The sequence below is a fragment of the Marmota marmota genome, unplaced genomic scaffold (assembly GCF_001458135.2).
Source record: "Marmota marmota marmota unplaced genomic scaffold, marMar, whole genome shotgun sequence".
Taxonomy (NCBI): domain Eukaryota; kingdom Metazoa; phylum Chordata; class Mammalia; order Rodentia; family Sciuridae; genus Marmota; species Marmota marmota.
This window is the reverse complement of record NW_025999982.1, coordinates 13,846,664-13,873,549: the sequence shown is the minus strand read 5'-3', so window position 1 is coordinate 13,873,549 and position 26,886 is coordinate 13,846,664. Positions and strand designations below refer to the sequence as shown.

Sequence of the window (26,886 nt, the reverse complement as noted above, 5' to 3'; positions counted from 1 at the left end):
CCCCTCCCCTCTTCTCTCTCTACCCCCTCTACTGTCATTCATTTCTCCCCCTTGTATTATTTTTCCCTTTCCCCTCACTTCCTCTTGTATGTAATTTTGTATAACCCTGAGGGTCTCCTTCCATTTCCATGCAATTTCCCTTCTCTCTCCTTTTCCCTCCCACCTCTCATCCCTGTTTAATGTTAATCTTCTTCTCATGCTCTTCCTCCCTACTCTGTTCCCAGTTACTCTCCTTATATCAAAGAAGACATTTGGCATTTGTTTTTTAGGGATTGGCTAGCTTCACTTAGCATAATCTGCTCTAATGCCATCCATTTCCCTGCAAATTCTATGATTTTATCATTTTTTAATGCAGAGTAATACTCCATTGTGTATAAATGCCACATTTTTTTTTTATCCATTCGTCTATTGAAGGGCATCTAGGTTGGTTCCACAGTCTTGCTATTGTGAATTGTGCTGCTATGAACATCCATGTAGCAGTGTCCCTGTAGCATGCTCTTTTTAGTCTTACTGATTCTTGAAAGCCATTTTCTTAAGTCTTCCTTTTCACAAATTTCTAGTCTTCAAAAGTTTTAAATATTTATTCAATGTCATCATGCATATAGTTCAAATTGTTCAAAAGTACTAAAGTACTAAAAAAGAAAAATGAGTCCCCCACTTTAGCCCACTGTAACCCTAACCCCAACTCCAGTCCCATTCCCCAAACTCTTAATAATTTATGTTTGGGATTTCTGGTGGGTATTTTCCTATTTTCAAAAGATCCTGATATGTCATTATTTCTTGGTGCACCATGGTAGGCCCTTCCTACCCAATTTCTTCTAGGCAAATCAAAGATTTAGCTCACATACATTCTGGCCCCTCTACTCCTGACAGAGATCCCTCTCTATGCCCAGCCCCCAGTGTTCTCTCCTCTGCAAAGTTGCTGCAGTATCTTCTGATTCTCTACTTTCTAAACCGAGCACCTTAGTAACTCAACCTTTTCTCCCTACTCCTACATCCTGCTATCTACTTTTACTTGCACATTTAAAAAAAAAATAATCATTTTTGACTAACATTTTGCCTATAGTCACATTAATCCTTCTTTGGCTTGTTTATCATGTGATTCTAAAGGTTATAAACCAACAAGCAGTGCTGCTATGATTAGACTGCATAAAACCTGTTTCCTGTAGCTGAGCACAGTCTTCTGATTATACTTCCTTCTCTGGGCCATTTGGAGAATATTCTTAGATTTCAGGTTGAAATGGGGTCTCCTGTTTGAGATACTCCTGTAGGTTCAGATCAATCCATCATAAGCTGCATCAGGCCTTTTCTGGATGTTTTCCTCTTGCAGTTCCTGGATTTAATTTTAAATGTATACTTTAAAGTGGAAAAATATAGTCCCAATTTTTTTCTTTGCATTCCATCCCCATGTAATAATCTCAAGGATTTCCATTTACCTCCCCGAAGCTTTCCTACTCCACTCAACGATGAGCTGCTTCCCAGACTTACGCACAACTGCCATCCTGGGTCTTTACTCTTCTGCTCATTCCGGTTGGAGCAGTTTTTTTTATTAGATCCCATGCAATGGATCCCATCCTTGGTTTCCACACCTTTCCTAGGACAATTAACTCACTTCACTGAACACCCACCTTTCTGTATTTACCTAGATAGGGTAGCACTTTGGGTTTTTAAAAATTTCCTTATCCTCCAGACATGAACTTTTGTCTTATTCATTTGTGAAATGGTACCTGACATGCAGTTGGCCCTCAATAAACACTATTTAAATAAAACCCCACTGAATACATTATTGTATTTATATTCAATATATTGAATAAAGCAAAAAGCAACCACTTTTACTTATACTAAATAGTAAGTAAGTATTGCTGTCGGTGGAGATACGGGCAGAAACTAAGAGGTAAGAAGTAGCTCAATAACAAATCAACTTATAAACACAACTCCACCTTTTCTTTACCACATAAAATTTTAAAATAACCCACATCAAATTCACCTTTAATCTGCCTGTGTTGACTTGTCTTTTTGGAATGTGAGGAATATTCTTTACTAATTCCATTTATTAGGATTGTCAGATATTGCAGGAAGCCCAGTTAAATTTGAATTTCAGGTAAACAACAAATAATTTTGTCGAGTATGTTCCAAATATTGCATAAGACATACCAAAAAGTTATTTGTTGTTTATGTGAAATTCAAATTCAACGGACAGTCCTGCATTTCTTGTTTGTTTGTTTGTTGTTTGTTTGCTAAATCTAGGAACACTACACTGGACATCTCCTCAAGTTATTAACCTAACAAATGCCAATCACTCTGGGATTCCCTTCCCGGAAAAGTAATCTGATGATTGAAGGAGATGGTATGTTGCTGGCAGTAAGAGAGGTGAATAAAATATTTCATTATTGTTTTCAGGACCATTCCTCAAAGCCTTGAAAGTCTCCAACTTCTTGGTCTGGTCTTAAGATCAATCAAAGATGGGCCTTAAGAGTTTTCTTTGGTGGGGTATAATGTACTCTTTGAAATTAGCATTCTGGGGCAGTTTATCACAGGCGGCTCTAACAGGAAGTACAGTGAAATTGTCACTAGGCTGATACAGTTTTACCTAAATTTTCATTTATTGTTATGTTTAAATAAGTCACTGCTTCTTTGCAGCTATTAATATTAGATTCCACATATTGAGTGAATGTTTCCCATATGCCAGGTTCTGTCCTAAGCATTTCACATGTAGTGGCATTTCATTCTCACAAGGTACTTCTGACTGACTACCTGTGTTTTACAGATGAGAAATCTGAGATGATAACAGACTTGCCCAAGATCACACCACTGAAAAATGAAACGAGCTACAGTCCTCGCCTTCTTACTACAGTGCTCAGAATAAAATTTACTAAATAAATAAATAAAATGTCATCTCCAGTTCTGTCAATTTGCCAATGACAAACTACTATTTTAAAAATACAAAATTTTAATAACACCACACATAAATCTCTATTTTATCTGAGTTTCTGACTAAAGCTTTAAAAGCGTATGCTTTTATCAGAAAGTGGATAGAGGAGCCAACATTGGAAAATGAAGGCGTTTCAGTTAAATCTCAAATAACTCCGGGTTAAACTGGGCTGTATTGTAACATGTCCCCTTATAACACCATATTCCCCCAACTCACAAATGCATTTCCTTGGCACAAAGAAAGGAGACTGACACCACACACCACGGCAGGCTTTCCAAGCTGGAGCCCAGTCCACACAACTTCCAAACTGGCGTTCAGTGTGCAATGTATGTACAAGCGTGATGCACCGTGCATTTCAGATGACAGATGAGCGCGGAATCATTTAGTGATCTTTGTGAATTTAGAGAACAGATGAAACTAGCAAGACAGGCTTGATGTGGATGAGTTAAGCAGGAAACAGACCTAATGAGAATCTAGTGTGTGAACAGTACGTCGAGAGCTTAGCACTGTCGGAGGCACTGCGGGGACCCATCCCGAGGCGGGGGAGGCTCCCGGGGGGTCCAGGTTGCGGGTTCCCCAGCAGGAGAGAGTGCAGAGTGCACCCGAACAGGCTCGCAAGCCGAGCTGCAGCTGTGTGTGCGAGGCCGGCGGTCGCAGGCTCCTCCCGGTCCCTCCTCCCGCCACGCCGGGGGAGGAGAGGGTCGGACGATAGGGCCACGCAGAGGGCGGAGGGCGCAGTGACCACAGTGACAACGGATGGCTAGAGGCTAGTAGTGCTGGCGGCGAGAAGCAATCGGATTTGGTGTGTCCTCAGTCCCGTCTGTCTGCCCAGGGATCCAGGTTTCCGCAAGTGGCACAGCGCAGCGCCAGGTGAGGAGGGGTCCCCAGGGCGGGCGGGAGCCCCAGGAGAAGCGCGGGAGCATTCCTCTAACGCAGACTCCGGCTGCGCTGGTGTGGGGAGCCAGGACCGCCACCCGCTCGGGCGGGCTAGGGGGAGCTGCAGAGCTCTCCAGCTGGTCCTGGGCTCAGTCCCTGAAGCTCTAGCTAACAGAGCCAAACTTGTTTCTTGAGGAGAGTGGCAGATCCCAAGCCTTTTTCAGAGGAAGTAGCCCTGAGTATACGGTGCTAAGGGGGAGAATCTGGCTGGGCGAAGCGGGAATTAGAGGAGTTTTTTTTTTTTTAAATCCACAGATCTCCTACCGAGACAGGCGCGCGCATACACACACTCATACACCTTTCGGGAAATTTTTCTTTCGGAGCCCATTTCCAAGAAGCCGCTGTAGGAACAAAGTTACAAAAACAAAGCAATACAGCCCCTGCCTAGATCATCCCACTCCCTTCCAGATAAGATAAAGGTGTTTTGTTTTGTTACCTTGAGTCCGAGAGGAGGCTCGTTTTGCAAAAGGCCAATCAAAAACAGATAATAGAAAACATTGTCTTCTTCATTATCTCCTGGAACTTTTGATGGAAGTTTCTGTCTCCCCAACTGGAAAAGTTTGGACTTTCCTTCGGGCCTGTGGGTCTCAGAATTTCTGCACAGGTGGTAAAGGAGGAAGGCGAGTTGTATCTGACTCATACATAGGGACTTGCCACCTAAACGGTGGCATACAGATTCAGGTTTGGGAGGCATATGTTAACAAATCAGACTTGCACAAATGACCTTTGACCCAAATGAGAATGCTGAACTAGGAATCTGGTATATGAGTAGGAGCTGGAAAACGTATCCCCTGAAGCTTTAACAATCTTGGAGGCTCAGGGCATTAAGTATTTGGGGCTAACACTGAACTTGGGGATCAGGGCATTAAGTATTGGACTAGTCAGTAAAAAGATGGCCTTCTAGCCATGAGACACTTCAGAATTTCCAGCATCCAGGCAGATTTTCTCACAGAGGAAATTCTGGTGACCTTGCAGAATGTGGTCCTGTAGAAGCCTGCCACTTAGCATTTTCCAGCAAGCCACCTCAGCACCAGGCCCTTGGGTACTGAGGGTAGTTTCCCTCCAACAGAGGTTTGTGCACAGGAACTGCTGCTGGCCGTGTGGCTCTTTCTTGACCTGAGCACATCAGACTCAGAGCTGCCAGGACAGTCAAACACCACAGACTGTTGCTACCAGCAGAGCCACTGAGTACCAGAGCTAGATAAGAGGTTAATCTGATTCTGACTTTCATTTCGCAGTAGAGAAATTCCTCTCTGAGGTATGAAAGGTTTGGCCAGCGCTCCAAGACTTTCTCCTCATACAGAACTGTCAAATCAGGGCAGCAGTTTCTTCATTTCCCCTCTGTGCATTGGTCCCAATGAACATGCAGAGCCCGAACATATTTTCTTACCTGGTTCTGTTTATACACAAATACAATTTATACCTCTCTTTGAGGTCTTTGTGGTTCTATTGGCATAGAGCATTAAGAAAAGGGCCAAATAGGTACCTGAGAAACTAGAATAGGAGCTTCTGAGAAGGCCAGATGAAATTTAGGAGTCCCCTTAATCTGTATTTTTTTTTCCCCAAAACCTTCAAAGATGGGTGTTTTCTTGAAAAGAAAGATGTTTCTTTATACTCTGATTTATCTTAAGCCTGACCCCCCCCCACCCCATGATTCATGAAATTTGAAAGACATTCAGATTGACCCCTGGAGATACTGAGAAGTTTTGAGTAAAGCCAAGCATTGAAGAGAAAGTACCCTCAGTCTTAAAGAAGTTGAAGGGGACCATTTAGTTCTAAAGTCATATTGTTCCAGAATTCTGGTGTAGCTTTGTAGTTTGAAGGCATGAACAGAGGATTCTCACTGCCTTGCCCCGTTAAGCCATATGCTTGTGATACGCCCTCAAAAAACAGGCTGATAAATATAGGCTTATAGTTTTTTTTTTTTTAAATAAGCAGTAGTTGAGAAGAAAGAAAACATTTTCTGTAAGAATATTCATTGAATTAAGTAAACAGCTGATTCCTAGTAAAACTGTGTTCAGTCATTTATTCATGTCAAAAATATTTATTGAGCAGCACCTATGTGCCAGAAACTTAGTATAGAGCAATGAGTAAGATACATAAGCTATCTGCTGTCATGAAGTTCACATTCTAGAATGGACAGATGAGCTAGATGAGTTCATGTAGTGGTACACACCCTGAAGAAAAGTTGAGTGCTGTGGTATAGTGATGTTTGGGGCAGTGGTGGTGGAGGTGATAGTAATGGTGGTGTGTATATTCAACAGGTGGGAGGGACCCTTTTTCTTGGATTCAGTTTGGAGGAGAGACTTCCTTGATGGACTTGAGATGAGATGAGGCCCCAGGAAGAAAGGCAGATGGTTCTGGCAGAAGAATCACAAGCACAAAAGTCCTGGGAATAAATGGCATGTATGGGAAGCACAGTTGGAAGGCCAGCATGGCCCTGGCTAGGCTAGGGAGAAGGAGACTTGGAGGAGTAAGGAAGCAGAAGCCAGGTCATGCTAAGTCTCACAGGCTGGAGCAAACCATTTAGAGTTTTTTCTAAGCAAAGTAGAAGCCAAGAATGGTGTTTAAGCAGAGGCATCATATCACAGATTCATGTTTTCTATGAAAGCACTGTGGTTGCAGTGTGGAGAATGAATTCTAAGGAAAGAGGAGGAAGGAGACTAGCTCTAAGTTTATTGATGGTGACCTAGTGGAAGGTGACAGTAGTAAATGGGCATATGCTCCTTTTTTGGAGCTACAGTGGGAAGTTAATATTTCTCTGTCTCAAAGCCCCCATCCACAAATGGTGCTGGCATTGGTGTCTAGACCATTTATCCTGTAATGACATATAAGCAATACCCTTGGTAATTTGGGTAATATAACATTTATTACTATTTGCTAATATTGTGTTACTTTGAATGATCTGCGCTTCAGTTTTACAACTTGTTCTAATAAATTTCAATGCATATTTTTATTCTGCTCCATAAATATAACTTGTTATACATAGAAAATATTCTCTGTTCAGAGGTTTGAAAACCCTTAACTAAGAGTTACCTATAAAACTCACCATCATAAAATTTCAGTATTATTAATGCTAAAAACAATAGCTGCCTACATTTTGAAAGTTGAATGTGTTCGGGGAAAATTAAAAATGGGATATTTGAAGCTGGGGATTGGAAAAATATCAAAATCTCTTTTTTTCCTTTGGACAGATTGGCTTTTGTCCTGGCTATGGGTGCACAGATATCTGTGAGCGCAAAGATCTATAGATAATGGAAAATCTACACATGGCAGCAGAATTTCCAGAGAGGACTGTGGACCAGAGTTGAATAGAACTGTTTCCCTTAGTGAAGCTTCTCTCTCACAGGAGGCTCTTGAACTTTCCCTAGTTGATCTCTGACTAAGTTTTAGAGAATTAGGGAAGAGTTTTGAAGTTGTTTACCAACTCAGATTGTGGGTGACCTTCTCATGACAGAACCTAACTGCCACATGAGGCAACCCCATGTCTTTTTTCTGACTCACTTTCATGTGCAACTTACAAAAATAAGATGTGCCTTTTAGCAGAAAAGAGTTCTTCCTCATTTACATTGTATGCAGTGGAAATTTTAACTCTTTCTGATTTAATAGCCTTTGGCATCATTTGCCAGATGCCATTGGTTAATTATGGGTCACAGTGTGTCTGAATTTGAACTTGAAGTGACCAGTCTGCTGATTCAAATTGCTGACAACGTGACAGTAAGTCTAGAATCTGTTAAATTTCTGTTCTGCCAAATCTACCACCTGAATTAGATGGTGGCAGAGGGATATCCTCAAGGGACATGTTACAGCCTCTCCATAAGACCCTGAATCTATTTTGTTTGATGCATGTAATGTTTTGAAATGCTCAATTAATTGCAGTCCTTTAAAAATCACTGGTTATTACATACAAATGTAGCTTTCCACGTTCTCTTGAAAACAATGAGATCTAGTATCTTGGAGTTCTCATTCCTGCATGAAAGTTATCAACTGCAGTAGAGGGGCAGTTGCTCCTTCTGCATGGTCCAGTTGTACAGTCCTCGTTCCATTACTTAGGCTTGTTTGACTCATGTAAGTTACCTATTGGCTGGCCCTTGTAGACTTTTGATTTTTAACCTCAGGTTACGACTCTCTAGTCCAACCTGACCTTTCCACTTCTACCCTCTTCCAATGCAGGAATTCCTAGTCCTATATCCCTTCTGGGAGGCCTTAGACTTGCGCTTTGCTCCTTTGGTCAAGAGAAGAATTGTTGAAGAGCTTCCATTAATGGAGTTTAATAATCTGGGTGCACATGGGACATGTCGAAGACCTTTTGCCTAGAGCAGTACCTGTCACGTGCCATCTGGACTGTACATATCCCTCAGTTCCTTCTGTCGTTCTTCATGGGACCTGCTGTCTTGTTCTGTTATCACTATGGTTATTGCTGGGCTATTGTCCTTTCATATGAGTCTGCATTTGTTAAAAATCCTTAAAGCCTTAATCAGTGTGATAAGATGTGGTCTAACTGGTACAGAATATGATGGGAGGGTGGCCTCCCTTTCTCCAAAATGTTAAAATGTTACACTTTTGTTATGCAGCTTAAGAGGTCTTTAGTTTTTTTTTTTTTTTTTTGGTTGTTATTATTAATCCATTATTCTTTTGACTTGTGTTTATAGCTTATTTTCCAGTTAGATTATTCCTGATCATTTGCAGCAGAACTCATCACTGAACACTAGCTCACAACTAATGGTGATATTTGCTCTTCCAGGTGACATTGTCTTCAACATACTTGGTTGCCACATTAGGGGTCACTACTGGTATCCAGTGGATAGAGGCCAGGAATTGATAAACATCTACAACCCATAGGGAAGCCCCCCACACTATGAATCATGAGTAGCATGAAGTGGAGAATCTTTGCTTTAGAGTCAGGGCCTAAGTTCACATCCTGATTTAGGCTGCTTCCTCTATCTATGACCTTGGACATGTTATTTAACCTCTCTGCCTCTGTTTTCTCATGTGTATGTTGAACTCTGAGGACTAAATGCATGTGTTTATATAAAACATTTAGAATGGTATCTGGCCCAGAGTAAATTATCATTATTGCTAACTGCCATACACATGTAATCTTACTTTTCTACCTCATTTTACTGTCTTTGGTTTGTACATAACACATCAGATGAGTGAATTTGAAAGTTAGAACTTCATTTCTAATCTTACCTTTGTGGTATATATTTGTATATTTGAATATTTTATTTATTTAAGACATCTTCCCAGAACTGCCTTCCCTCTAAGGCTCACATTATAGTAGTTTCCCTTCTATCTGTGGTTTCAGTTATCCATGGTTAAAATTATGGTCAGGAAATAGTAAATGGAAAATTTCAACAATAAACTTCATAAATTTTAAATGGCATGCCATTTTAAAGTGTGTGCCATGGTCATCATTATGATGAAACCTCGTGCCATCCTGCTATATCCCACTCTGTCCTACCTGGAAACTGAATCTTCCCTTTGCCTAGTGTGTTCACACTGTATACACTAAGTACCCATTAGTTACTTAGTAACTATCTTGGTTATCAAGTCTACTGGCAGGGTATTTCAGTGCTTGTTTTCAAATAACTTTTATTTTACTTTACAATAGCCTCCGAATGCAAGAATAGAGATGCAAAGAGGCATGAGAGCATAAAACACCCAGGACAGATTAACTATGGTACTGTGTAGCAAATGTTGCAGGGCATGTAGGAAAACACATATATAGTCTGGTACTATCTGTGATTTCAGGCATCCACTGGGGGTCTTGGAAAGTATCCATCTTGTACAACGAGGGATTACTGTACCGTTTTTTCAGATTCATTATTTTCCCCTGTTTGGGGTTATAGGTGTCAAGTTTAATACTACAGTTCCCGTTTGAAGGACATGAACATTGAGTTCGTCTAGTAAAAGAGGATCTTGGTCTTGTTCAATCCCGGTTTCTCCCTTTACCCGGAACCTCTCTCCTCACAGCGCAGTCACTGGGGTCTCTTCTATATGACAGGCTGCTGGAGCTAGGCAGAAGCTAGTAATAGTATTTGAGTAATAATAGTGACATTCCTGTGAGGGCTGTAAGCCCATGATTAATGCTCCTCTTTGACAGATGAGGAGAGAGAAGCAAAAAAATGAGTAAGAACTCACTGTGTTCGCTAAGCCAATAAGTAGCAGATTCAGGATTCAAACCTTGGCAGCTGGAATTCAGAGCCAGATTTCTGAGTCTCTTATTCTACCACAGGGGAAATTTTCTCAAAACGCATACCTGGGACCTTATACCTACCATCATATAGCCATGAATGCATACAACTCTCAAAAGATCTCAAAAGATCCCCAGCCTGTACCCATTAGATGGCAGTAGCAGCCCCCTTTCCAGCTATGACAACCCCAAATATCTGCAGACCTTCTCTTCTGCCATCCCTCACCCACTTTTAAGGATCCTTGTGACTACATCAGGCCCAAGGGTTAATCTATGGTAATCTCCCCATTTTAAGGGCAATCAAGATTAATAGCATTAACTTCATCTACATTCTTAATTTTCCTTTGCCATGCAACATAACATCTTCACACATTCTAGGGGTTAGAATGAGGACTGGGTGTGTGGGGGGTGTGATCCCATTCTAAAAATTAATCAATCTTTCTTTTCTTCCTTTCTTCTTTCCATCCTTCCTGGGCTACTAGGAATTCAACCCAGAGGCACTTTGCCACTGAGCCACATCCCCAGCCCTTTTATTTTATTTTATTTTGGGACACGGTCTGACTAAGTTGCTTAGGGCCTAGCTAAATTACTGAGGCTGGCTTCCAATTTGTGATCCCTCTGCCTCAGCCTCCCAAGTTGCTGAGATAACAGGCATGTGCCATCATGCCCAGAAAGAATATTTTATTTTCTGATTCTTTACTAATAACAGAAGAGTTGAGACATGTTTGCCCTTGTCTCTTGCCAGGAATGGATTTTGCTTGATCAGCTTGTTAGCTCTGGACAGAAATTCCAGATTTGAAACTGACATTTTACTATTTGTTTTGGTTTGCCTTTTTGTTTCAAAAAAAGCAAGTAGTGCCTAATGAGAACTTAATAGTGATGGAAAAAGGGAAATCAGAATTAGTGGTGGTCATGCTTGAATTTGGATCTCTCAGCTGAGATTTGAAGAGCAAGTAGGTTTCAGCAGTAGATATGAAGTCTACATTTAAAAAAAAGAAGTGACATCAATTTAAATATCTAATAGAATGTATGATCTGAGCTTTCACTTTTGATCACCTTCTCTATGGTTGAGGAGGCAAAATTGAAGAAAATTATTTTCAGTCTTTATTATTTAAAAAAATGATTAATTTTTAGCCAGGTGTGGTGGTGCACTTAAAGTCCTCAGGGATATTAAGGCAGGAGGATCTCTGGAGCTCATTAGTTCAAGACTAGTTGGGCAAAATAGGGAGAGACCCCCCCCCACCTCCAAAAATATTTTGAGTGTATATTCCCACTGATTTAAAACATTAGAAAAGAGAAAATTAGATATAAGGATTACAAATTATTATTAGTTTCTAACTATATAAACTCTCCAATGATAAACTTTTCAAAAATTTAAAAAACATTTATTTTGTCTCTCTCCCTCCTCTTCCTCTTCAATTTCATGTATCTTTTTCTGGGATCATGGAAAATTCTCTTAATTCTCTACATGATATTTTACTTTGGCCTAAACATAATCACTTCATGATCATACAAACTCTTAATTAAATGTCCTTTAAAATATTTATTAGTAAAGCAATACATTTTATTGTAAAAGATGTAAAACAATGATAAAAAATACCCAGGAGTCCATTATCCTTCTTATATCCATTGTTTTTTTAGTATGAATTTTTATGTGGCAATTTCTATATATTTTTTCAATTAAAATTTTATTGTGGACAGTTTTCTCAATCATAAAGAATTATTTTATACATAGGTTAACAACAGAATAAAACACCATTGATGTCATCCTCTTACTGACATTGTAGGGTTTCCATTAAAGGTATATATATGTATACTGTCTCTTATAGAGTTGAAATGCATATTGTGCTGCACTAAGTTTTTAAAGTTCTGTTTCCCTGTGTATAAGGTCTTTCTATGCTAACCCCCAAAAATGTAATTTAAAGGTCAGTTAAGGATATGGACAATTTAAGGCTTGTTTAAATTGCCTCCCCAAACTCAGTGTATTCATTTATAAGCCTGACATTGTTCTGTAATATTTTTGGTGTTAAAACATAAGTCCTGTGTTCCCAGGGTTTTGCCTTACCAGCTGTTGTTCTTTTTGTACAATTATATTTTTCTCAAAGAAAATTTGGCATTTTTGTATTGGCCTGTGGTGATGGCTGTGGAAGTGCTTTTCATTCACACAATTGTGAAGAATGCTATATCAAGGGTTCCAGAACAGTCTTCTTGGAGTCTCTAGTTCCAAGAGATGTTCAGAGTCACCACCAGACTTTTCAAGGTTCTGCTTCTGAAATGTAAAGATATTTCTAGATGATTTGTATCCCACACTTGAGGAAAAGGCACTTATTGGTAGAAAGAAAAGTTTAAGAGTTAAAGACGTGTTTTTGAATCATTCTTCTGTGTTCAGGTTCAGAGGCCTCTGTGGTCATCTCTCACACATCACCACCAGTGGAAGGGGAAAGAAGCCAGTGTCCAAGGGAGCCAAGGGCTTTTGGCTGTTTATAGTGGAGTTTGGTTTAGAAAAGCAAGCTTTGTTTTCATTTTGGTAACATGGGAAATGCTTGGTCATTTATTTAAATTATATAATACTTTCATGGAGAATTGTTTGCAGTAAAATCACATAAAACAGGTGGTATATGAACTAAAGCTAGAGAAGTAGATCAGAAACCAGAAGAATGTGTTGTTAAGGGTCCACCAGGCATGTAGAACTATTAGAAATTTGAAAAGTAAAGGATATTGGGGAAAGAAATCTGAAAAAGTGACATGTGAATTAAATGTAAAGTCATTATGTGGTGTGACCATAGTGTGTAGGTGCTCAGCAGGCACTGGGGAAAGCTGAAGTTGGTGTCCAAAAGATCAGTGTCCCCAGAGCATAGAATGGGGGAAGACAGAGGAGGGGTTATCATTGGCCCAGAACTAGGTCAGAGGCAAAGGAGAGGGAATATAGCTCTGATGTTCTTTGTTCTCCTTGGAGAAGAATGTTTTCAGCTCTTCCATCGTGAGTGACAGGAGGGCAGGTGGAAGGATATGTGTCCATTTAAGAAGAAAAAAACTACAGTTTAGTAGAGAGAGGTGCACTAAGGAATAAGGAAGAGGCGACCATGAAATCACTGGGACACAAACAGATCTGGGCACAGCTGTGTTCAAGGGAGAAGCCAAGGCTCCAGACCCTGTATTTTCCATCCCGCGTCCCCAACATACATGCATGCTTACATGCACACACATCATTGTACTGAGGACACACACAGACACCATTTTGCAGTGCAGAAGTCATTCCTATGTTAATCCAGCAAGCATTCATGGTGCATGGGGTGGGTGAGAGTTCCTCATTACTGGGCACAATGGGACATATTACAAATTGTAGGACAAAAGTCCAAACTAGGATGTTTCTGTGAGTGAGGTTTTCTGTGCTGAGTCCTCAACCTTCTTCCTCCTGACATCCCTCTCCTAATGTCCTCTGCCACCCACCTTACCAATTCCTCAGCTCTAGCAAGCCCTGCTATCGCTCAGTGTCCTCGGTGTGAGACACCTTCCTTCCTCTTCCTGTGTACCCAGACCATCCTGCTCATGTAACTCCTTTTCCTGTCAGCTCCAGTGTGACCAGAGCATAGAATGGGAGAAGGCTTTTAATGCCCCCCTCCTCCTATCCCAGAACTGATCATTCCCCTTGTGCCTGCACTGAACCTATTTCTGTCTAAACATCTCTAATTCAAAATTACACTTTACAGATAGAATCCATAGCTCCCTCCATACCTTCCCAGCACTTAACCCAAGCGGGACAAAGACATTTCAGAAGCCACAAGCACTGTAAATGCTGCAGATCCTCATCCTCTACATCTAGTGCAGTATAAAGACCATACTGCGCTAGCAAACAAAGCTCATGTGTTAACTTTAGAATAATAACTCATTTCTCTGTTTTTTCTGATTAAAGTATTCTAACAAAATTCATGGAGGCCGAAATTTTCCCATCATTTTGGAGTCCTTATGCACCATTTCTCTGCAGGGGTTTAGTGTGCCTCTAGTAGAAACCAAGAAACCAGCCATGTGCTCAGTGGTTGGCATGTGGAGGGTGCTGAGGAAAGGTTTGAATGGATGGGTGTATCCATGGATTGTCTGGAGCATTAGACTACAGTGGTACATCATGGACAAAAGGAAGGTGTAAGAGAAAAGAAGAAATAAATTGCCATAAGCACTGAGGGGAAGGAGGCAGGTGCCTCTGGTTGGGAAAACCGAGAAGAGCATTGTGGAGGAAAAGCCCCCAACTCAACTGATTGGGAAATAAGGTGAAAGCAAGCCTGATGATGTGCCCATATCCCAGGTCGAATGCATTAATGAAGGGTCCACACATCTTTGTAAGCCTAAAAACAACACAAATCAAATTCCTATGCATAGTATTAGATGAATCTACCTGCTCAGCAAGAGGGCTCACAAAGAGTTATTTCTCTTAACATAGCTTTCAGCCCTCTTCATTTCCTGGTGTTTGATTTTGTCCCATCTCTCAGTTGGGTTTATGTAGACTAGTAATGTTTAACTCGGGAGCATTTTTACCCTCCAAGGGACACTTGACATTGTTACAACTTGTGGAGAGGATGCCAAATACATATAATCATACCACTTAAATATAATCATTGAGATGATATTTCTCTGGGATTTCTGAATTATAGTAATCTAGAATTCTTTCTGTGTTTTACTTTAACCATGATTCTTTAGAGAGATTATATTAATCTAGAATGTATTATGGAATTGTATTCATCTAGAATTCTGGGATTATGTTCACCCAGAATTTTTCAATTTGTATATGAATTATATATTTAAAATTTAAACAAGATCATAAAGATTGTTTTCTTATGCACTTCAGAGAATTGTTGGACTCCAAAATTCATCATCCACATAACTCAGTCATATGTTGGTAATGGTGCTGCCTAACTACTCATTGTAAGGACTAGGGACTATACGAAGTAGGGAGCTGGACACGGCTGGTACATAGTAGGTGTTCAATAAGTGATAGCTACTTATGTCTCATATCTAGCCTTTTTAATTCCTTAACTAAACCAGTAATCAAGTTTTGGATTCCCAAGGTCTGAATGGAAAGCAGATTTCTTCTCTGCTTTCCTTGGGCGTTCCTGCAAAACAAAACCCAAATCAACAAGTTGAGACATTGGAAAACCAATCTCAAGTCTCTCCTCAGATGCCTGTGATATGTTAATCAGGAGCCATGTGTTGATATTTCCAGAAACAGGCTTCATCAGGTCCTCTTCCTGATCTAAAGGGTTCTTTCTCAGCTTTTGAAAAATATAAAACTGGTGCTCACTTGGGCAGACATACACTAAAATTGGAACCATACAGAGAAGATCAGCATGGCCTCTGGGCAAGGATAACACACAAATTCTAGAAGCGTTCCATATTTAAAAAAAAAATAGAAAAAGAAATATAAATTAGCAGACAAAAAAAAAAGGAATATCAAAAACTTCTTTTACCTCTTTAGCCCTTTGTCATACATCAGTTGCTCAGTTTCAAAAGGTATCGGTAGTTGAGTGGCAGAAGAACTACTTGTCCAGAACTACCTGTCTCACTTGGAAAACTCCTGAGAAAGGACTGGCTGGTGTTGCCTCAAACCAGGGAACAGTATATTTCTAGCAGAATGATTTTCTCATTGTTGTTTTTAATTGAAATGCAAGAAGAGTTACCACTCTAAGAATAGAACTGTTTGTTTTGAAGTTCTTTTCACCCTTAGGTGTTATCCATTCCCACTCTCTTCAAACATGGAAGTGATATCACAAACCATATTCTGAAGAATCTGGTTCCTGATGTGCAGAGAGTGTGTTTAAGGTGGTACTGGAGGATGGAGGGTGCCCTGCCTCCCTCCAGTCTGAACTGTGGCCATCAGTGGTGCTGGGGAGCCAGAGTACATCACTGCCTGTGGGAACTGATTTAGAGGACATTGAAAGTCCTCTTTCCTCCAGACTATGGAAGAGCTGACAGGCTATATGGTGGAGCAATTCTATGAAGGGAGCATTGCAGTACTCAGTACCATGTGCCCTAATGGAAGCAGGTACAGACTGCTTCCAGACAAAAAGAGGCAGGCTGCTGTCTGCTGGTGACCTCTGCTCACCAAGGTGGGCAGTGTCTTCTTTGGTGCTCTTGAGGGGCCAGGTCCAGAGAAAACTTCCCTTTCCGACTTCAGGGAAACTTTAGTAAGGGTTTTTCCACTGCTAGAACACAGCTGCCTCACCATCAGCCAAGACCAGTCTTGGCACGAGGATGAGTCACAGGCGGTGAGGAAGGGCAAGGAATTTTATAGTAGTAGGAAGGTGGACAGAAGAGGGATCTCATTTGGGTTCTTCCATCACTTAGCACATTGGAGCAAAAGAAGACCTCCGTGTAGTCCTGTCCATGCCAAAAAAACAAAAAAAAACAACAACAAAAAAAAAACTGGGTGATCTCAGACAGGTTTCATGGACTTTCTGTGTTCCATTTGAACTCATGCTTCCAGATACAAAATGTTTCTCTTCCTTTATTTTTACTTTACTATGTACATAATCTTTCTAGCATTCATTATTGTTGGAAAGACTCACTGCTGGGGATTTTGACAGCAAAAATTGGATTGACTTTCAAAACCTTTTTATTCCAAACATAGTGACTAGCACACAGACATTCTTAAAACTGAGTGAATGAATTTATGAACAAATAAATATAGGAAATACAAGTGAGCCAGGCAATCATTACATTATTTAGAAGATTATTACTTGAAGGATCAGATCAGATATCATGACGATAGGACAGTGATAAAACCAAATAAATGATCCTGTTGTCCCAGTGCAGCCATTTTTAAACATGGGATTGGCTGTATCAGATGCTGTATCAGCCTTCAGAGGATATCTGAATATCTGATATCAGGGTATCCAAGAGCCTTTGTAAGAAGCTGAGTGAGGTCAGGCTGGAATCCTGTGTGCCATCTCACCTGGCCTTGTTTCTGCACTGCTCCACTCTGAGGACCCAGGGTGAGGGTCCCGGCACTGGTCTGGTAGGAAATGTGGAGACAACAGAGCACTCCAGTTCTGCTTGGGGGGCTCGGGGAATCCCATCCAGTAGTTGGCTCTCTGTGAGGCTTCCTGGGATTACTGATGGGAGAGATGTAATGAACATCAAGGAGCTGAGGGCAAGCTGGCCTTTGATTAGAGTAAATTGCTAAAAACCAATAGTAATTTCCTTTTTTAATGTTTTACTTTGTCTTTCTCTTTGTTCTTTTTTATCCTCATTGATCTTCCAGATGAGCTCAATGGCCTTCCTCTTATTTAGTCACAGGCTAAAACCATCAGGGATGGAATTTTATAAAGCCCTCTACTCATGTTCCTATAAATGCTTCCTATGGGTAATGTGATCTGATGAAAAGCTTAGTCATGACAGTGTAATGGAGGGTTAGTCATGGGAGCTGGTAAGCAAATAGCCAGGCTTCAGGTTAACAAATAGCCTGATGTTTATTTGGAAAACCCACTAGCTTTTCCTCTGGATTTGTACTCAGTCTTCTGCAGTTTCCCAGAGTCTCAGCATGCTGCTCCCTGAATATAACACCAGGTGGAAACAAGGAGACAGATTCTCATCTCTTCAGAGAACAATGTCCAACTCTTTAAGTCATCCTCTTGGTATAGGAAGCAGCATCATTTAAACACCACAGCATCATTTAAATGGTTGTTTTGTGTATTCATTTTAATAGATTACAGTTTTAGAGCAAATGAAAAACAGATACAACTCAAATTGGTATGTTTTAGTTTAAAAAACAGGAACTGAGACATTCTGGGTACAAGCCTGGTCTCCAGCACTCCCACCTGTGTGATTTGAACAAGTCAACTAAATTCTCCTTGCCCTGACTTCCTCAGGGCAAGAGGAATAGGGAAGAGTTAACATCTTTTCTTGATTGTTATGATAATAATTAAATAGAATACTTTGTGCCAGGGATTGTACAAAATGCTGGACACACAATGGGCCTCCAAATCTTGCTAATATCATTATTCATTTGGTGAGAACTTCTTTGAGTAACTTCTCCTGTTATTTCAAAATTGCACAACAAATTAAAAATGAAAAGATATCTATTACATTCTATCAAAGGGAAAAGTTGGACATATAACATGAAGTTTTATAAACAAAATTTTTAAAACTATGTGTATTTATGTATATCTATGTATTTTCATGTCCACATGTGTGTTTTGTGTGTGTGCATGTACTCAAGCATAATAATACATCTGGGGAAAAAAATCTGTCAGCAAGTAATTATTAGTGAAGGGACAACTCAGTTTTTTGACTCACTTTATCCTGTCACATTTGGATTTTTGAAATCATGTATTAACCTTATAATGAAATTAAGTATAATGCTGAAATAAGACAAAATAGAATCAACCAAAGTTATAAATAATTTTAAAGAGTTGCACTGTGCTTACTTTTTTCTGACCAAAAAAATAAAAATAAAAAAGATATTGAATAAAAAAATACAATGACTCTGCAAAGTAGCCTGAGAAGCTTAGAGCTTCATTGACAATTTCCCCAGCAATCTATCCAGAATTATTTTACTTCCTATGATAACAGTTAATCTCACTGTAGCCCCATCTCTTCTGAAATCTTTCTTTCTGAATTCTTGTTGTCCTCTGAATTTGTACCATATCATTTAAAAATTGTCAAATGACTCTGTAAGCTGGGCATGGTGGCGCATGCCTGTAATACTAGTGGCATGGGAGACTGAGGCAGGAGGATTGTGGATTCAAAGCCAGCTTCAGCAAAAGCGAGTGATAAGCAGCTCAGTGATACTAATCCCCCACCAACCTGTCTCTAAATAAAATACAAAATAGGGCTGGGGATGTGGTTCAGTGGTTGAATGCCCTTGAGTTCAATCTCTAGTACCACCGCCCCCCCTCCCCGCTGCCCAGAGACTCTGTAATTTCATGACTTCCTGTATTGTATCTGCTAGTCTTATTTCTGAAATCCAATTATTAGCTCTTTTAGGGCAAGCATTATGTTAAATTCTTTAGTATTTACCACAATTGTTGTGTATGTAGTATTTGTTTAATAAATACCCTTTGATTCAATGTCTGAGGTCTGGTGTTAGGATAGGCCATGCTGTGCAATAATCATGTTCATGTAATAGCAACCTGGAAATTTCAGTGACTGAACACAAAAAAACGTTTATTTCTTGACCCTGAAATATTCCTTTGGAGTGGCAGGGACTCTTCCTTATCCAGTGATTAGGAATCTAGGCTTCCTCTACCTCAAGACCCCCATTTATCAGCATCTGGTCTCTGAGTGGGCAAAGGAACAGATGAAGAAGACTCACTGGCTTTCAGGTGACTCAAAACCCTTCTGTTCATATTTCCATTACTTGAGAATTAGTTGCATTCTGAGACTGTTGCCCCAGTTCAATCACAGGGGAGGCCAGGATGTGTAGGGAAACACAGAGATATTTGAGAGCACAAATTGTCATGCCACATATCTGTATGGTATCTTTTACAAAAACAACTCTGTCAACTAGTTAGCATCTCAATACAGCGGGACCTATAAGTCACATAGACCATGAAACTTAGCTCAGTTAGTATTAGTAACCACATTTCAGAAACTACTAAAATTCAAGATTTATTCATGCAGCAAGCATTTATTGAGCTCCTACTGGGTCCTAGGCACTATTCTAAGTCTTGGTAATACAGCAGGGGGAAAACAATAACAAATTCCTATATTCATAGAGCTTACTCTTTAATGGAAAAATTATAAACACTTAACAAATAATGTCAAGAGCATGATAGTTTGTGATAAACATTGGAGAAAATGAAGAAGGGAGGGAACTAGAGCATATTATTAATGGAGAGATGAAGTTTGGATTGCAATTTTAAACAGAGCAGGAAAAGGTACTCTGTGTAAAGGTAACACTGAAGCAAAACCCTGGAAGTGAGAGGATGTCATTTGCATGTCAAGGGGAAGAGCCTTCCTATGAGAAATAACACATGCCAAGACCCTGAGATGGGGATGGGGAGCTCAGAATGCCTGGCATGTTTGGTGAGTGACAAGGAGGCCACTATGGTTGCAGCAAGTGTGCAAGAGGGAATAGAGGCAGGACTGCCTTATATGATGCTTTGCTTGGTGACATATGGAGTCATTTGGGAGTTTTGAGCAAAGGAGTAACATGCCACTCTGGCCACAAAATTGAGGATAGACTGTGAACAAGAGTTAAGAAAGAAGACAAGTTAAAGATATTGCTAGAATTCATATTGAGAGATGGTAGTGACTTGGGCCATTGCCATCATCCCCCAAAATTGAAGGGACAGAGTAATACACATATAAAGGGAAAAGTAATACACAAATGCAATACAGCTTTTGCTGATAGGATGTTAGCATACAGTCTGATTATGATATGATTTATTATTACCCCCTAGTCCAGAAGTCCATTGTTTCATTCAATGATTCAAGAAGCATTCCTGAAACATCAATTGATGCCCGGACTTCTGTTGAGTCCTGGAGACACAAATAAGAACTCACCTGTGTTTTTCAGAAGCTTACAGTGTAGTAGGTGTATAAAATCCGTGAAAAAACTAATGTATCATTAGCACCAACATTAACCCCAGCAGTAGTAGTATAATTATGATGGGAACATTAGTAAAAACTGTTAACTGTATACTATATGCTGGATGTGCCTGTGGATATTAAGAAGATGATATATGGCTGTTATAATTACTGTATTTTGATGTTCTTCTTTATAACCAAACTAGAATCTTATAAAATTAGAGAACTTGTGGGCTGGGTTTGTGGCTCAGTAGTAGCATGTTTGCCTAGCATACCTGAGGCACTGGATTCGATTCTTAGCACCACATACAAATGAATGAAAATAAAGGTCCATCAATAACTTAAAAATATTTTTAAAAATAGAGAATTCATGACCAAAAACCTAATATAATGATCTAACACTATTATTTTTGTGCTCTATCACCCAACAGGATCAAGAATTTTGCCATCCTAGAACCTACCTAAGACCCAGCTCAGAAAATGCATGTCCCATTTTTTTCCAAATATTGCTAATAGCCCAGCCTCCCCGACTTGTCAGCTTCTTTAAGTCCTCTTCATTGCATGTTCTTTTTTCTTTTAATTTTCTGTTTGAAGAGGTTAAGCTGAAACCGCTGCTCAGCTCCCAAGATGGCACCACCCAAATTGCATGTACTTTTCTGCCTCTGCAGCTGCCTTGTACTGGTTCATCCTTTTGACTGGCAACAACTAAATCCCACTGGGTTTATTAAATCAGCAGGTAAGAGGTCTATTTGTTGAAGGGCCTGAACAACTGACCTGTTTCCAAACACCCAGGTGACTCAGAGATGTAGCACATTTGGACTTCTAAGCAAGTTTTATCAGGAAATACTTGTGGGGACCCTCAATTCTCCCAGGATAGTATGAAGGCCTCATATTTTCTTCTTTATGACTGAAACTGAGAGAGTGACTGGAGAATGGAACCAGGATGAGATATTTCACTGGAATCTCGGGTTACAGTGATGGTAGAGAACTCCCTCAGTGCTACCCCTTCTCTCCCTTGCAGCCTTTATCACCCAGGCAGGGTAACACAACTGCCTTGGAATTCCCTCCAAGGCAGTCTCAAAATCTGCTTCCATGAAGGTGGAAAGAGGCAGATATAGGTGTCTTGGTCAACAGATATAGTCCTGGTCTATAGTGGAGGGTGGGGAGAGAAGACGACATTTTAGGGTCTTGGGATCCATAGGGTATTGATCGTTTCTACCAAAGAGTAGGGAGAAGTGGGGGGCAAGTAGGCATCAAGACAGGCCAGAGGAGAATGGATGTGGTGACTTGCTTTCTCACCTGTGGTAAGAAGGGAAGGAGAGGTCAGGAAGGTTTGGACAAGTCCAGAAAGAGTGGCTCAAGTGGGACAGCCATCTCTAGACAGGTTCATCTCACGTCACCAAGAAGGCCCTTTAAGGCAAAGAGATTGTTTACAGAGCTTTCTGAATTCCTGCTCATTCTAAAGGGTTGTAATGCATGAACATCTCTCTCTGGTCTCCTGTGGAGAACAGTCGGCAGATTGTGAGTGTTGTTACACTATCTGCACACCTGAATGGATGTGGTCACCCCAGATCTAGTTGTGCAGGCTTGATGGGTGAATTCTTACCATAACATTTACAAAAAGGATTTCATAACTCTCTGTCATCAAGATAAATTTTTGCCCTACTTCAAAATTGGAGAGATAAATGCCTTGTAGGAGAGGGACTGTATCTTATATCTATGTTTGCATAGGAAATTGAATATCTCTCAAAGGGCCATTCATCCCTCAACACTTATCAGCAGGTTAAGCATCAGGATGCACTGATGACTAAGACAAAGAGCTTGTAGTCAAGACATCTGAAATCCAATTGAAATTCCTTGGACTGAAAATAGGTAACATTTTACATCACAGGCAAATTATCATCTAGGGGACATTTACACCATACACTCTTTGTTGACACAGGGTGATAAATTCAAGACATTCCCCACCCCCATTCCCTTATGTTTAAAAGTCATGAAAATCTGTCACTGGACTAGTAGAAACTTGGGGACAGTAACATTACTTCATTTATCTTTGTAGTCATAGCCTTGAACCCTGTGCCCTTCTCATCCTAAATACTCAAAAATGAATGAATAAATATTTTAAAATATTATAGCTTATAAAGCAAAATTTTAAATAATAGATGATTCTTTATAATTTTTATTAAATGAATACACAGTATAAATATGCAGGTAAAGTGTTTATAAATAATTATGAGATATGTGATTTGCTAATAGAGGTCATAAAGCCATAGAAGAGAAGCTTATGTTCCTAGAAGGTGTACAGTTCATCTGTAGGACTTAATATCAGGAATATTTGATAAATGAACACCACCAAAATTATGTAATAAGATTAAGAGTGCCCTATAGGTTCCAATGTTAAAATAAAGTTGAACAAAATTATGAAGAGATATTTATAAATTCTGAACCACAAACTACATTATCTAAAAGTGACATCTCATCTGACAAATCTTCCTCCCTTCCTTTGTGCTGACTCCTGTTGGTGGCTTGACCTTTGAACTGCAGGCCACTGAGCCTTTTCTGTAGCCACCCTGGTAAGCCATAGGACCCTGGAAACCTGTACCAAAACCTGGGTCAGTTGGACATGTCCTGTGACCCTCTCAGGAGTCAGGTGTCTTGCAATTGGCAGACCTATAGCCTCACCTTGACCTGTGGCTCCTGAATACTGGGTGAGGAGGTTTTGAGGCAGATCATGTTTTGAACAACCAGGGCAACCTAGGTTATTGGAAGGTCACCAGGGCGTGGGGGAATTGAGATCCCACAAGGGAGGAGATTCAGTATGTGGGTTGGAGCCCTCCAAAGGCTCTAGAATGACTTCCAGAGGTAGTGTCTCCAAGGCAGCCATGGTTCTCTGAGGTTCCTCACTGAACTGTAAGAGCCGGAACCCCTCTTCCCAACCCAGTATAGCCATGCCATAACTGCCTGTGGGTGGGGACACAGAAGTTCACAGGCTGCTTATCACAGAAGGACAGGCAGATGTGCCTTTCCCCACTGTAATCTGAACATGATGTTTCCCTATTGTACCATGAAACATGGCTCGGTAGAAAGTTTTGAATGGGAGAGGAAGAGCCTTTTGATAAACAAACCCTGTAGTGTTCACCTATAGGTAAAGTTAAAAAAAAAAAAAAAACTCTAGTAATACCTTGAGTTTTTAATCTTCCCAATGGGAAAGTGAGGTGCTCCAGTTTAAATCTTCTAAACTCCTCTAAGGATTTCATCATGAATTTGGCTTAATTTGAATCTGGGAAGTGGAAAATTAATAGCAGTTGAGTGCTTGTTACAGGTCAAGTTCTCTGCTACGTACTTGACCTATACTGCCACTGCACTTGTCCTCCAGGCTAGATAAGTGCTTTCATCCCCATTTTATTAATAAAGATCAAACAGGGCAATAAGTTGCCTATGCCAGAGAAGAATACCTTGTAGGAAATACACCTGGAATCTGAAATAGGGTCACCTGGATCTCATACCCAGAGTGTGTTCACCCAGTGTCTTCCTTGGAACTACCTCCTGTCATTGACCATACATTGCTGACCTGTGTGTCTAGCCAGGTGACCTGGTACCTTAGCACAGAGTTTCTTAAACTTTAGTGAGCCTTTTATGTTTTAGTAGTATTAGGTAAAGTCTGGGAATGTGCATTTCCAAGCTCCAAGAAGTGCCAATGATGCCGGTCTGTGGATCAGCTTTGAGTAGGGAGTCATGTATTTCAATAGGTGGCCTTCATCACTGGCAGGTGCTTTACACATGAGTCACCAGTGTGCAGGATGTAAATAGGTTTGGTCCTATGACTAAAAGCCTTCCTGAGCAATGATATTGATGCTGGTGTAATACCTAACATACTGGCAGAGGCAGAGTGTGATGGAAAACACAAGAGAATCTGCCCAGCAGAGGATTCAACTCTCACAGTCCCATAAAGGAGAAGGAGTGAGCAGGCCAAGTGTATGTAGCAGAGTGAGAGTTTGGTATACTGATATTTGGACCTAACATCTTGAAACATGGATTTGACTGCAGTTCAGAAAGGAGAACAGGTGAAGCTTCAGGTGTATAGAAGGGTTTTGGCACCAGAGAGAGAAAAGGAATTTCAGGAGTGGGTGGGTAAAAGAGTATATTTGACCGGTTTGAAAGAAGAGCAAGAGACCAGTTTAGTTCATCTCATTTTAACGAATATTTATTGAGTGCTCACTATGTGCCAGAAAGGGCATTAAGGTCAAAGGTTTTTACAAAGATGTGGAGATCGCTGTCTTACTGTGGGAGACAGTGTGCAGATACATAACTCCAGTACATTGTGAAAGGAAGAATTGTATGTATATATTCACATTATGTTACTCTATGTATACATACATACATATGTATATATTAGAATCAGTGATACTGAGAATGAAAAAGATTAAGTCTGTTGGGGGGGTGGATCAAGGAAAGCATGATTTCTGAAGGTGCCAAGTGGATTTCAAGCACAGGTCATAGTAGCATTTGTGAAGTTACAGAGACACCAAGAGCTCAGTGTGCTAAGACACAAGGAAGGGGATTACTTCAGGGGAAGAGGCAGTGGGTTTGAGCATAGAGGATTTTTCTTACAGGAACTTGGGATTTAACTTGTATGCCTGTGAACTCAACATATTTCAAGCCCAGTAAACTAGAAAGAGGGCCATATTTGTGCTTAAAGTCACAGTGCATTTGCTTAGCAGGGCATGTGCCCATTTAAATATCTCCTACAAACTGCTTTCCAAAAGGACTCCAGACATACCCCCTTTAAGAAAACACCACATGATGACAGGGAGCCACTACAGATTTTAAGAATTGCCTGGTGAGATTAGTGCATTGAATCATTCTAGGAGCTGGGTAAGGGATGTCTTCGAAGGGGTCAAGGTCCATGTTGCATAGGACAGTTCAGAGAGATGGCAACTGCTTGATCAAGAGATAGGGAATTAGTGAGACAGGTGACAAGGTCAGGGATACATTGGGGATATGATTCTAAGTTAAAACCAAATGTTAGAATTGAGTCTTGAGATGGATATGGGGGTTGGTAAGAAAGAGCTAGAAGAGTAAGATGTTTCCAGGTTTCTCTCTCTATCTATGCATGTGATAGGGAATTCTGTTGTGTGGGCTGTGTGGTTTGGGAGATGGCTATTTAGTTCACCTTGGACTATGGCATTAGACAGAGATGCCCAATGAGAAGTTATAAGTGCAAATCTGAATGTGAGATAAAGTTCATGATTAGAAAAAACAGATTTGTGAAGTCATCTTTAATATACTCTAGACAGAAGCAGGGTGACAGCAAGCTGTATTAGGAAGTGATAGTCCCAAGCATCTTGGGGGAAGACCATGTCTACCTCCATGATTTTATTCTTCAAAACCCCTACATGGTGCTCTGCATACAACAGGGTCTCAATTAGTTTAAGAAATGAGAGAGGCCAGAAACAATGGGAAGGAACTCGATTCCCTTGGAGCTCCTTGCATAATAAGACCTGAGGTGTGTAATGGATGATAAATGAGGTAACATGGGCTTGTTTTTCAGGATGGACTGATCAAATACAAATGCTGATGGCTGCTGTAAGCGTTGAACATACTAAAATGCCCAAAGGAAGTGGATCTTACTCTGTTGGTTGCACAGACTTGATGTTTGATTATACCAATAAGGTAATGCTTGGATTAATACAAATTATCCTTATATTCTAACATTAACTACTGTCAAGATCCACTAGCAGGTGTTAAAACTTGGCATTGCCCTCACCTGAGAATGACTCATATTGCCACTTATATTGCTTCATCTGAAGCCTTTGCTAATTCAGTCATTCCCTAGCTCTTTGATGACATCTGATTAATTGCCTATGAATTCTCCCCACACTCAATAGCTGAAGCAAGTCTGCTCATTTCCTTTTCCCACTCAGAAAGCATATTGTTATTTTTCTTCTCCGTACTAATTTTGTTCAATCACCACAGACGTTTTAAAAGTTGTCCAGACCTCATTATGAACAACAAAGGTATCTGGGTCTCCATTAATAAAATATGCAAAATAGCTATTGGAATAGTTTTGAGAAGCAACTTGACTAAAAATGTATTAATTTCTCTCCTTAACAGAGCACCTTCTTGCGTTTGTATTATCCATCTCAAGATTATGATCATTATGAGACCCTTTGGATCCCAAACAAAGAATATTTTTTGGGTCTTAGTAAATTTATTGGAACACATGGGCATATGAGCAAAATTTTAAAGTTTTTATATGGTAAGATTTCCATTGCTCCTACTCTGTTGGCTCTAGAATATG

General features: G+C 40.3%; 2 protein-coding genes and 1 non-coding gene across 9 annotated transcripts in view; 2 read left to right on the top strand and 1 right to left on the bottom strand.

Moving 5' to 3' along the window:
* Ankrd66 (ankyrin repeat domain 66) overlaps positions 1–26,886 on the bottom strand; it is a 55,749-nt gene that overhangs the window by 21,289 nt on the left and 7,574 nt on the right. For 3 of the 5 annotated variants that reach the window (XM_048805428.1, XM_048805429.1, XM_048805432.1), the window contains one exon: positions 4,305–4,464. The exons of the other annotated variants lie outside the window; for them this stretch is intronic. The gene's annotated coding sequence lies outside the window, so the exon portion shown is untranslated. The remainder of the gene's footprint in view (positions 1–4,304; positions 4,465–26,886) is intronic. 5 annotated transcript variants of the gene reach the window in all.
* Positions 3,428–26,886, top strand: part of Pla2g7 (phospholipase A2 group VII) — a 35,778-nt gene continuing 12,319 nt past the window's right edge. Inside the window, exons 1-4 of one of the 3 annotated variants that reach the window (XM_048805426.1) lie at positions 3,430–3,802; positions 21,254–21,321; positions 26,137–26,258; positions 26,700–26,844. In XM_048805426.1, the coding sequence (XP_048661383.1) occupies positions 26,157–26,258; positions 26,700–26,844 (247 nt within the window). In that variant the 5' untranslated portion in view covers positions 3,430–3,802; positions 21,254–21,321; positions 26,137–26,156. Of the gene's footprint in view, positions 3,803–21,179; positions 21,322–26,136; positions 26,259–26,699; positions 26,845–26,886 lie in introns of all 3 variants that reach the window. The other 2 variants (XM_015487827.2, XM_048805427.1) reach the window with 2 other exon arrangements.
* On the top strand, positions 15,352–15,455 carry LOC125617543. The gene has a single exon (XR_007348585.1). It is a non-coding gene; the product is annotated as a U6 spliceosomal RNA (small nuclear RNA).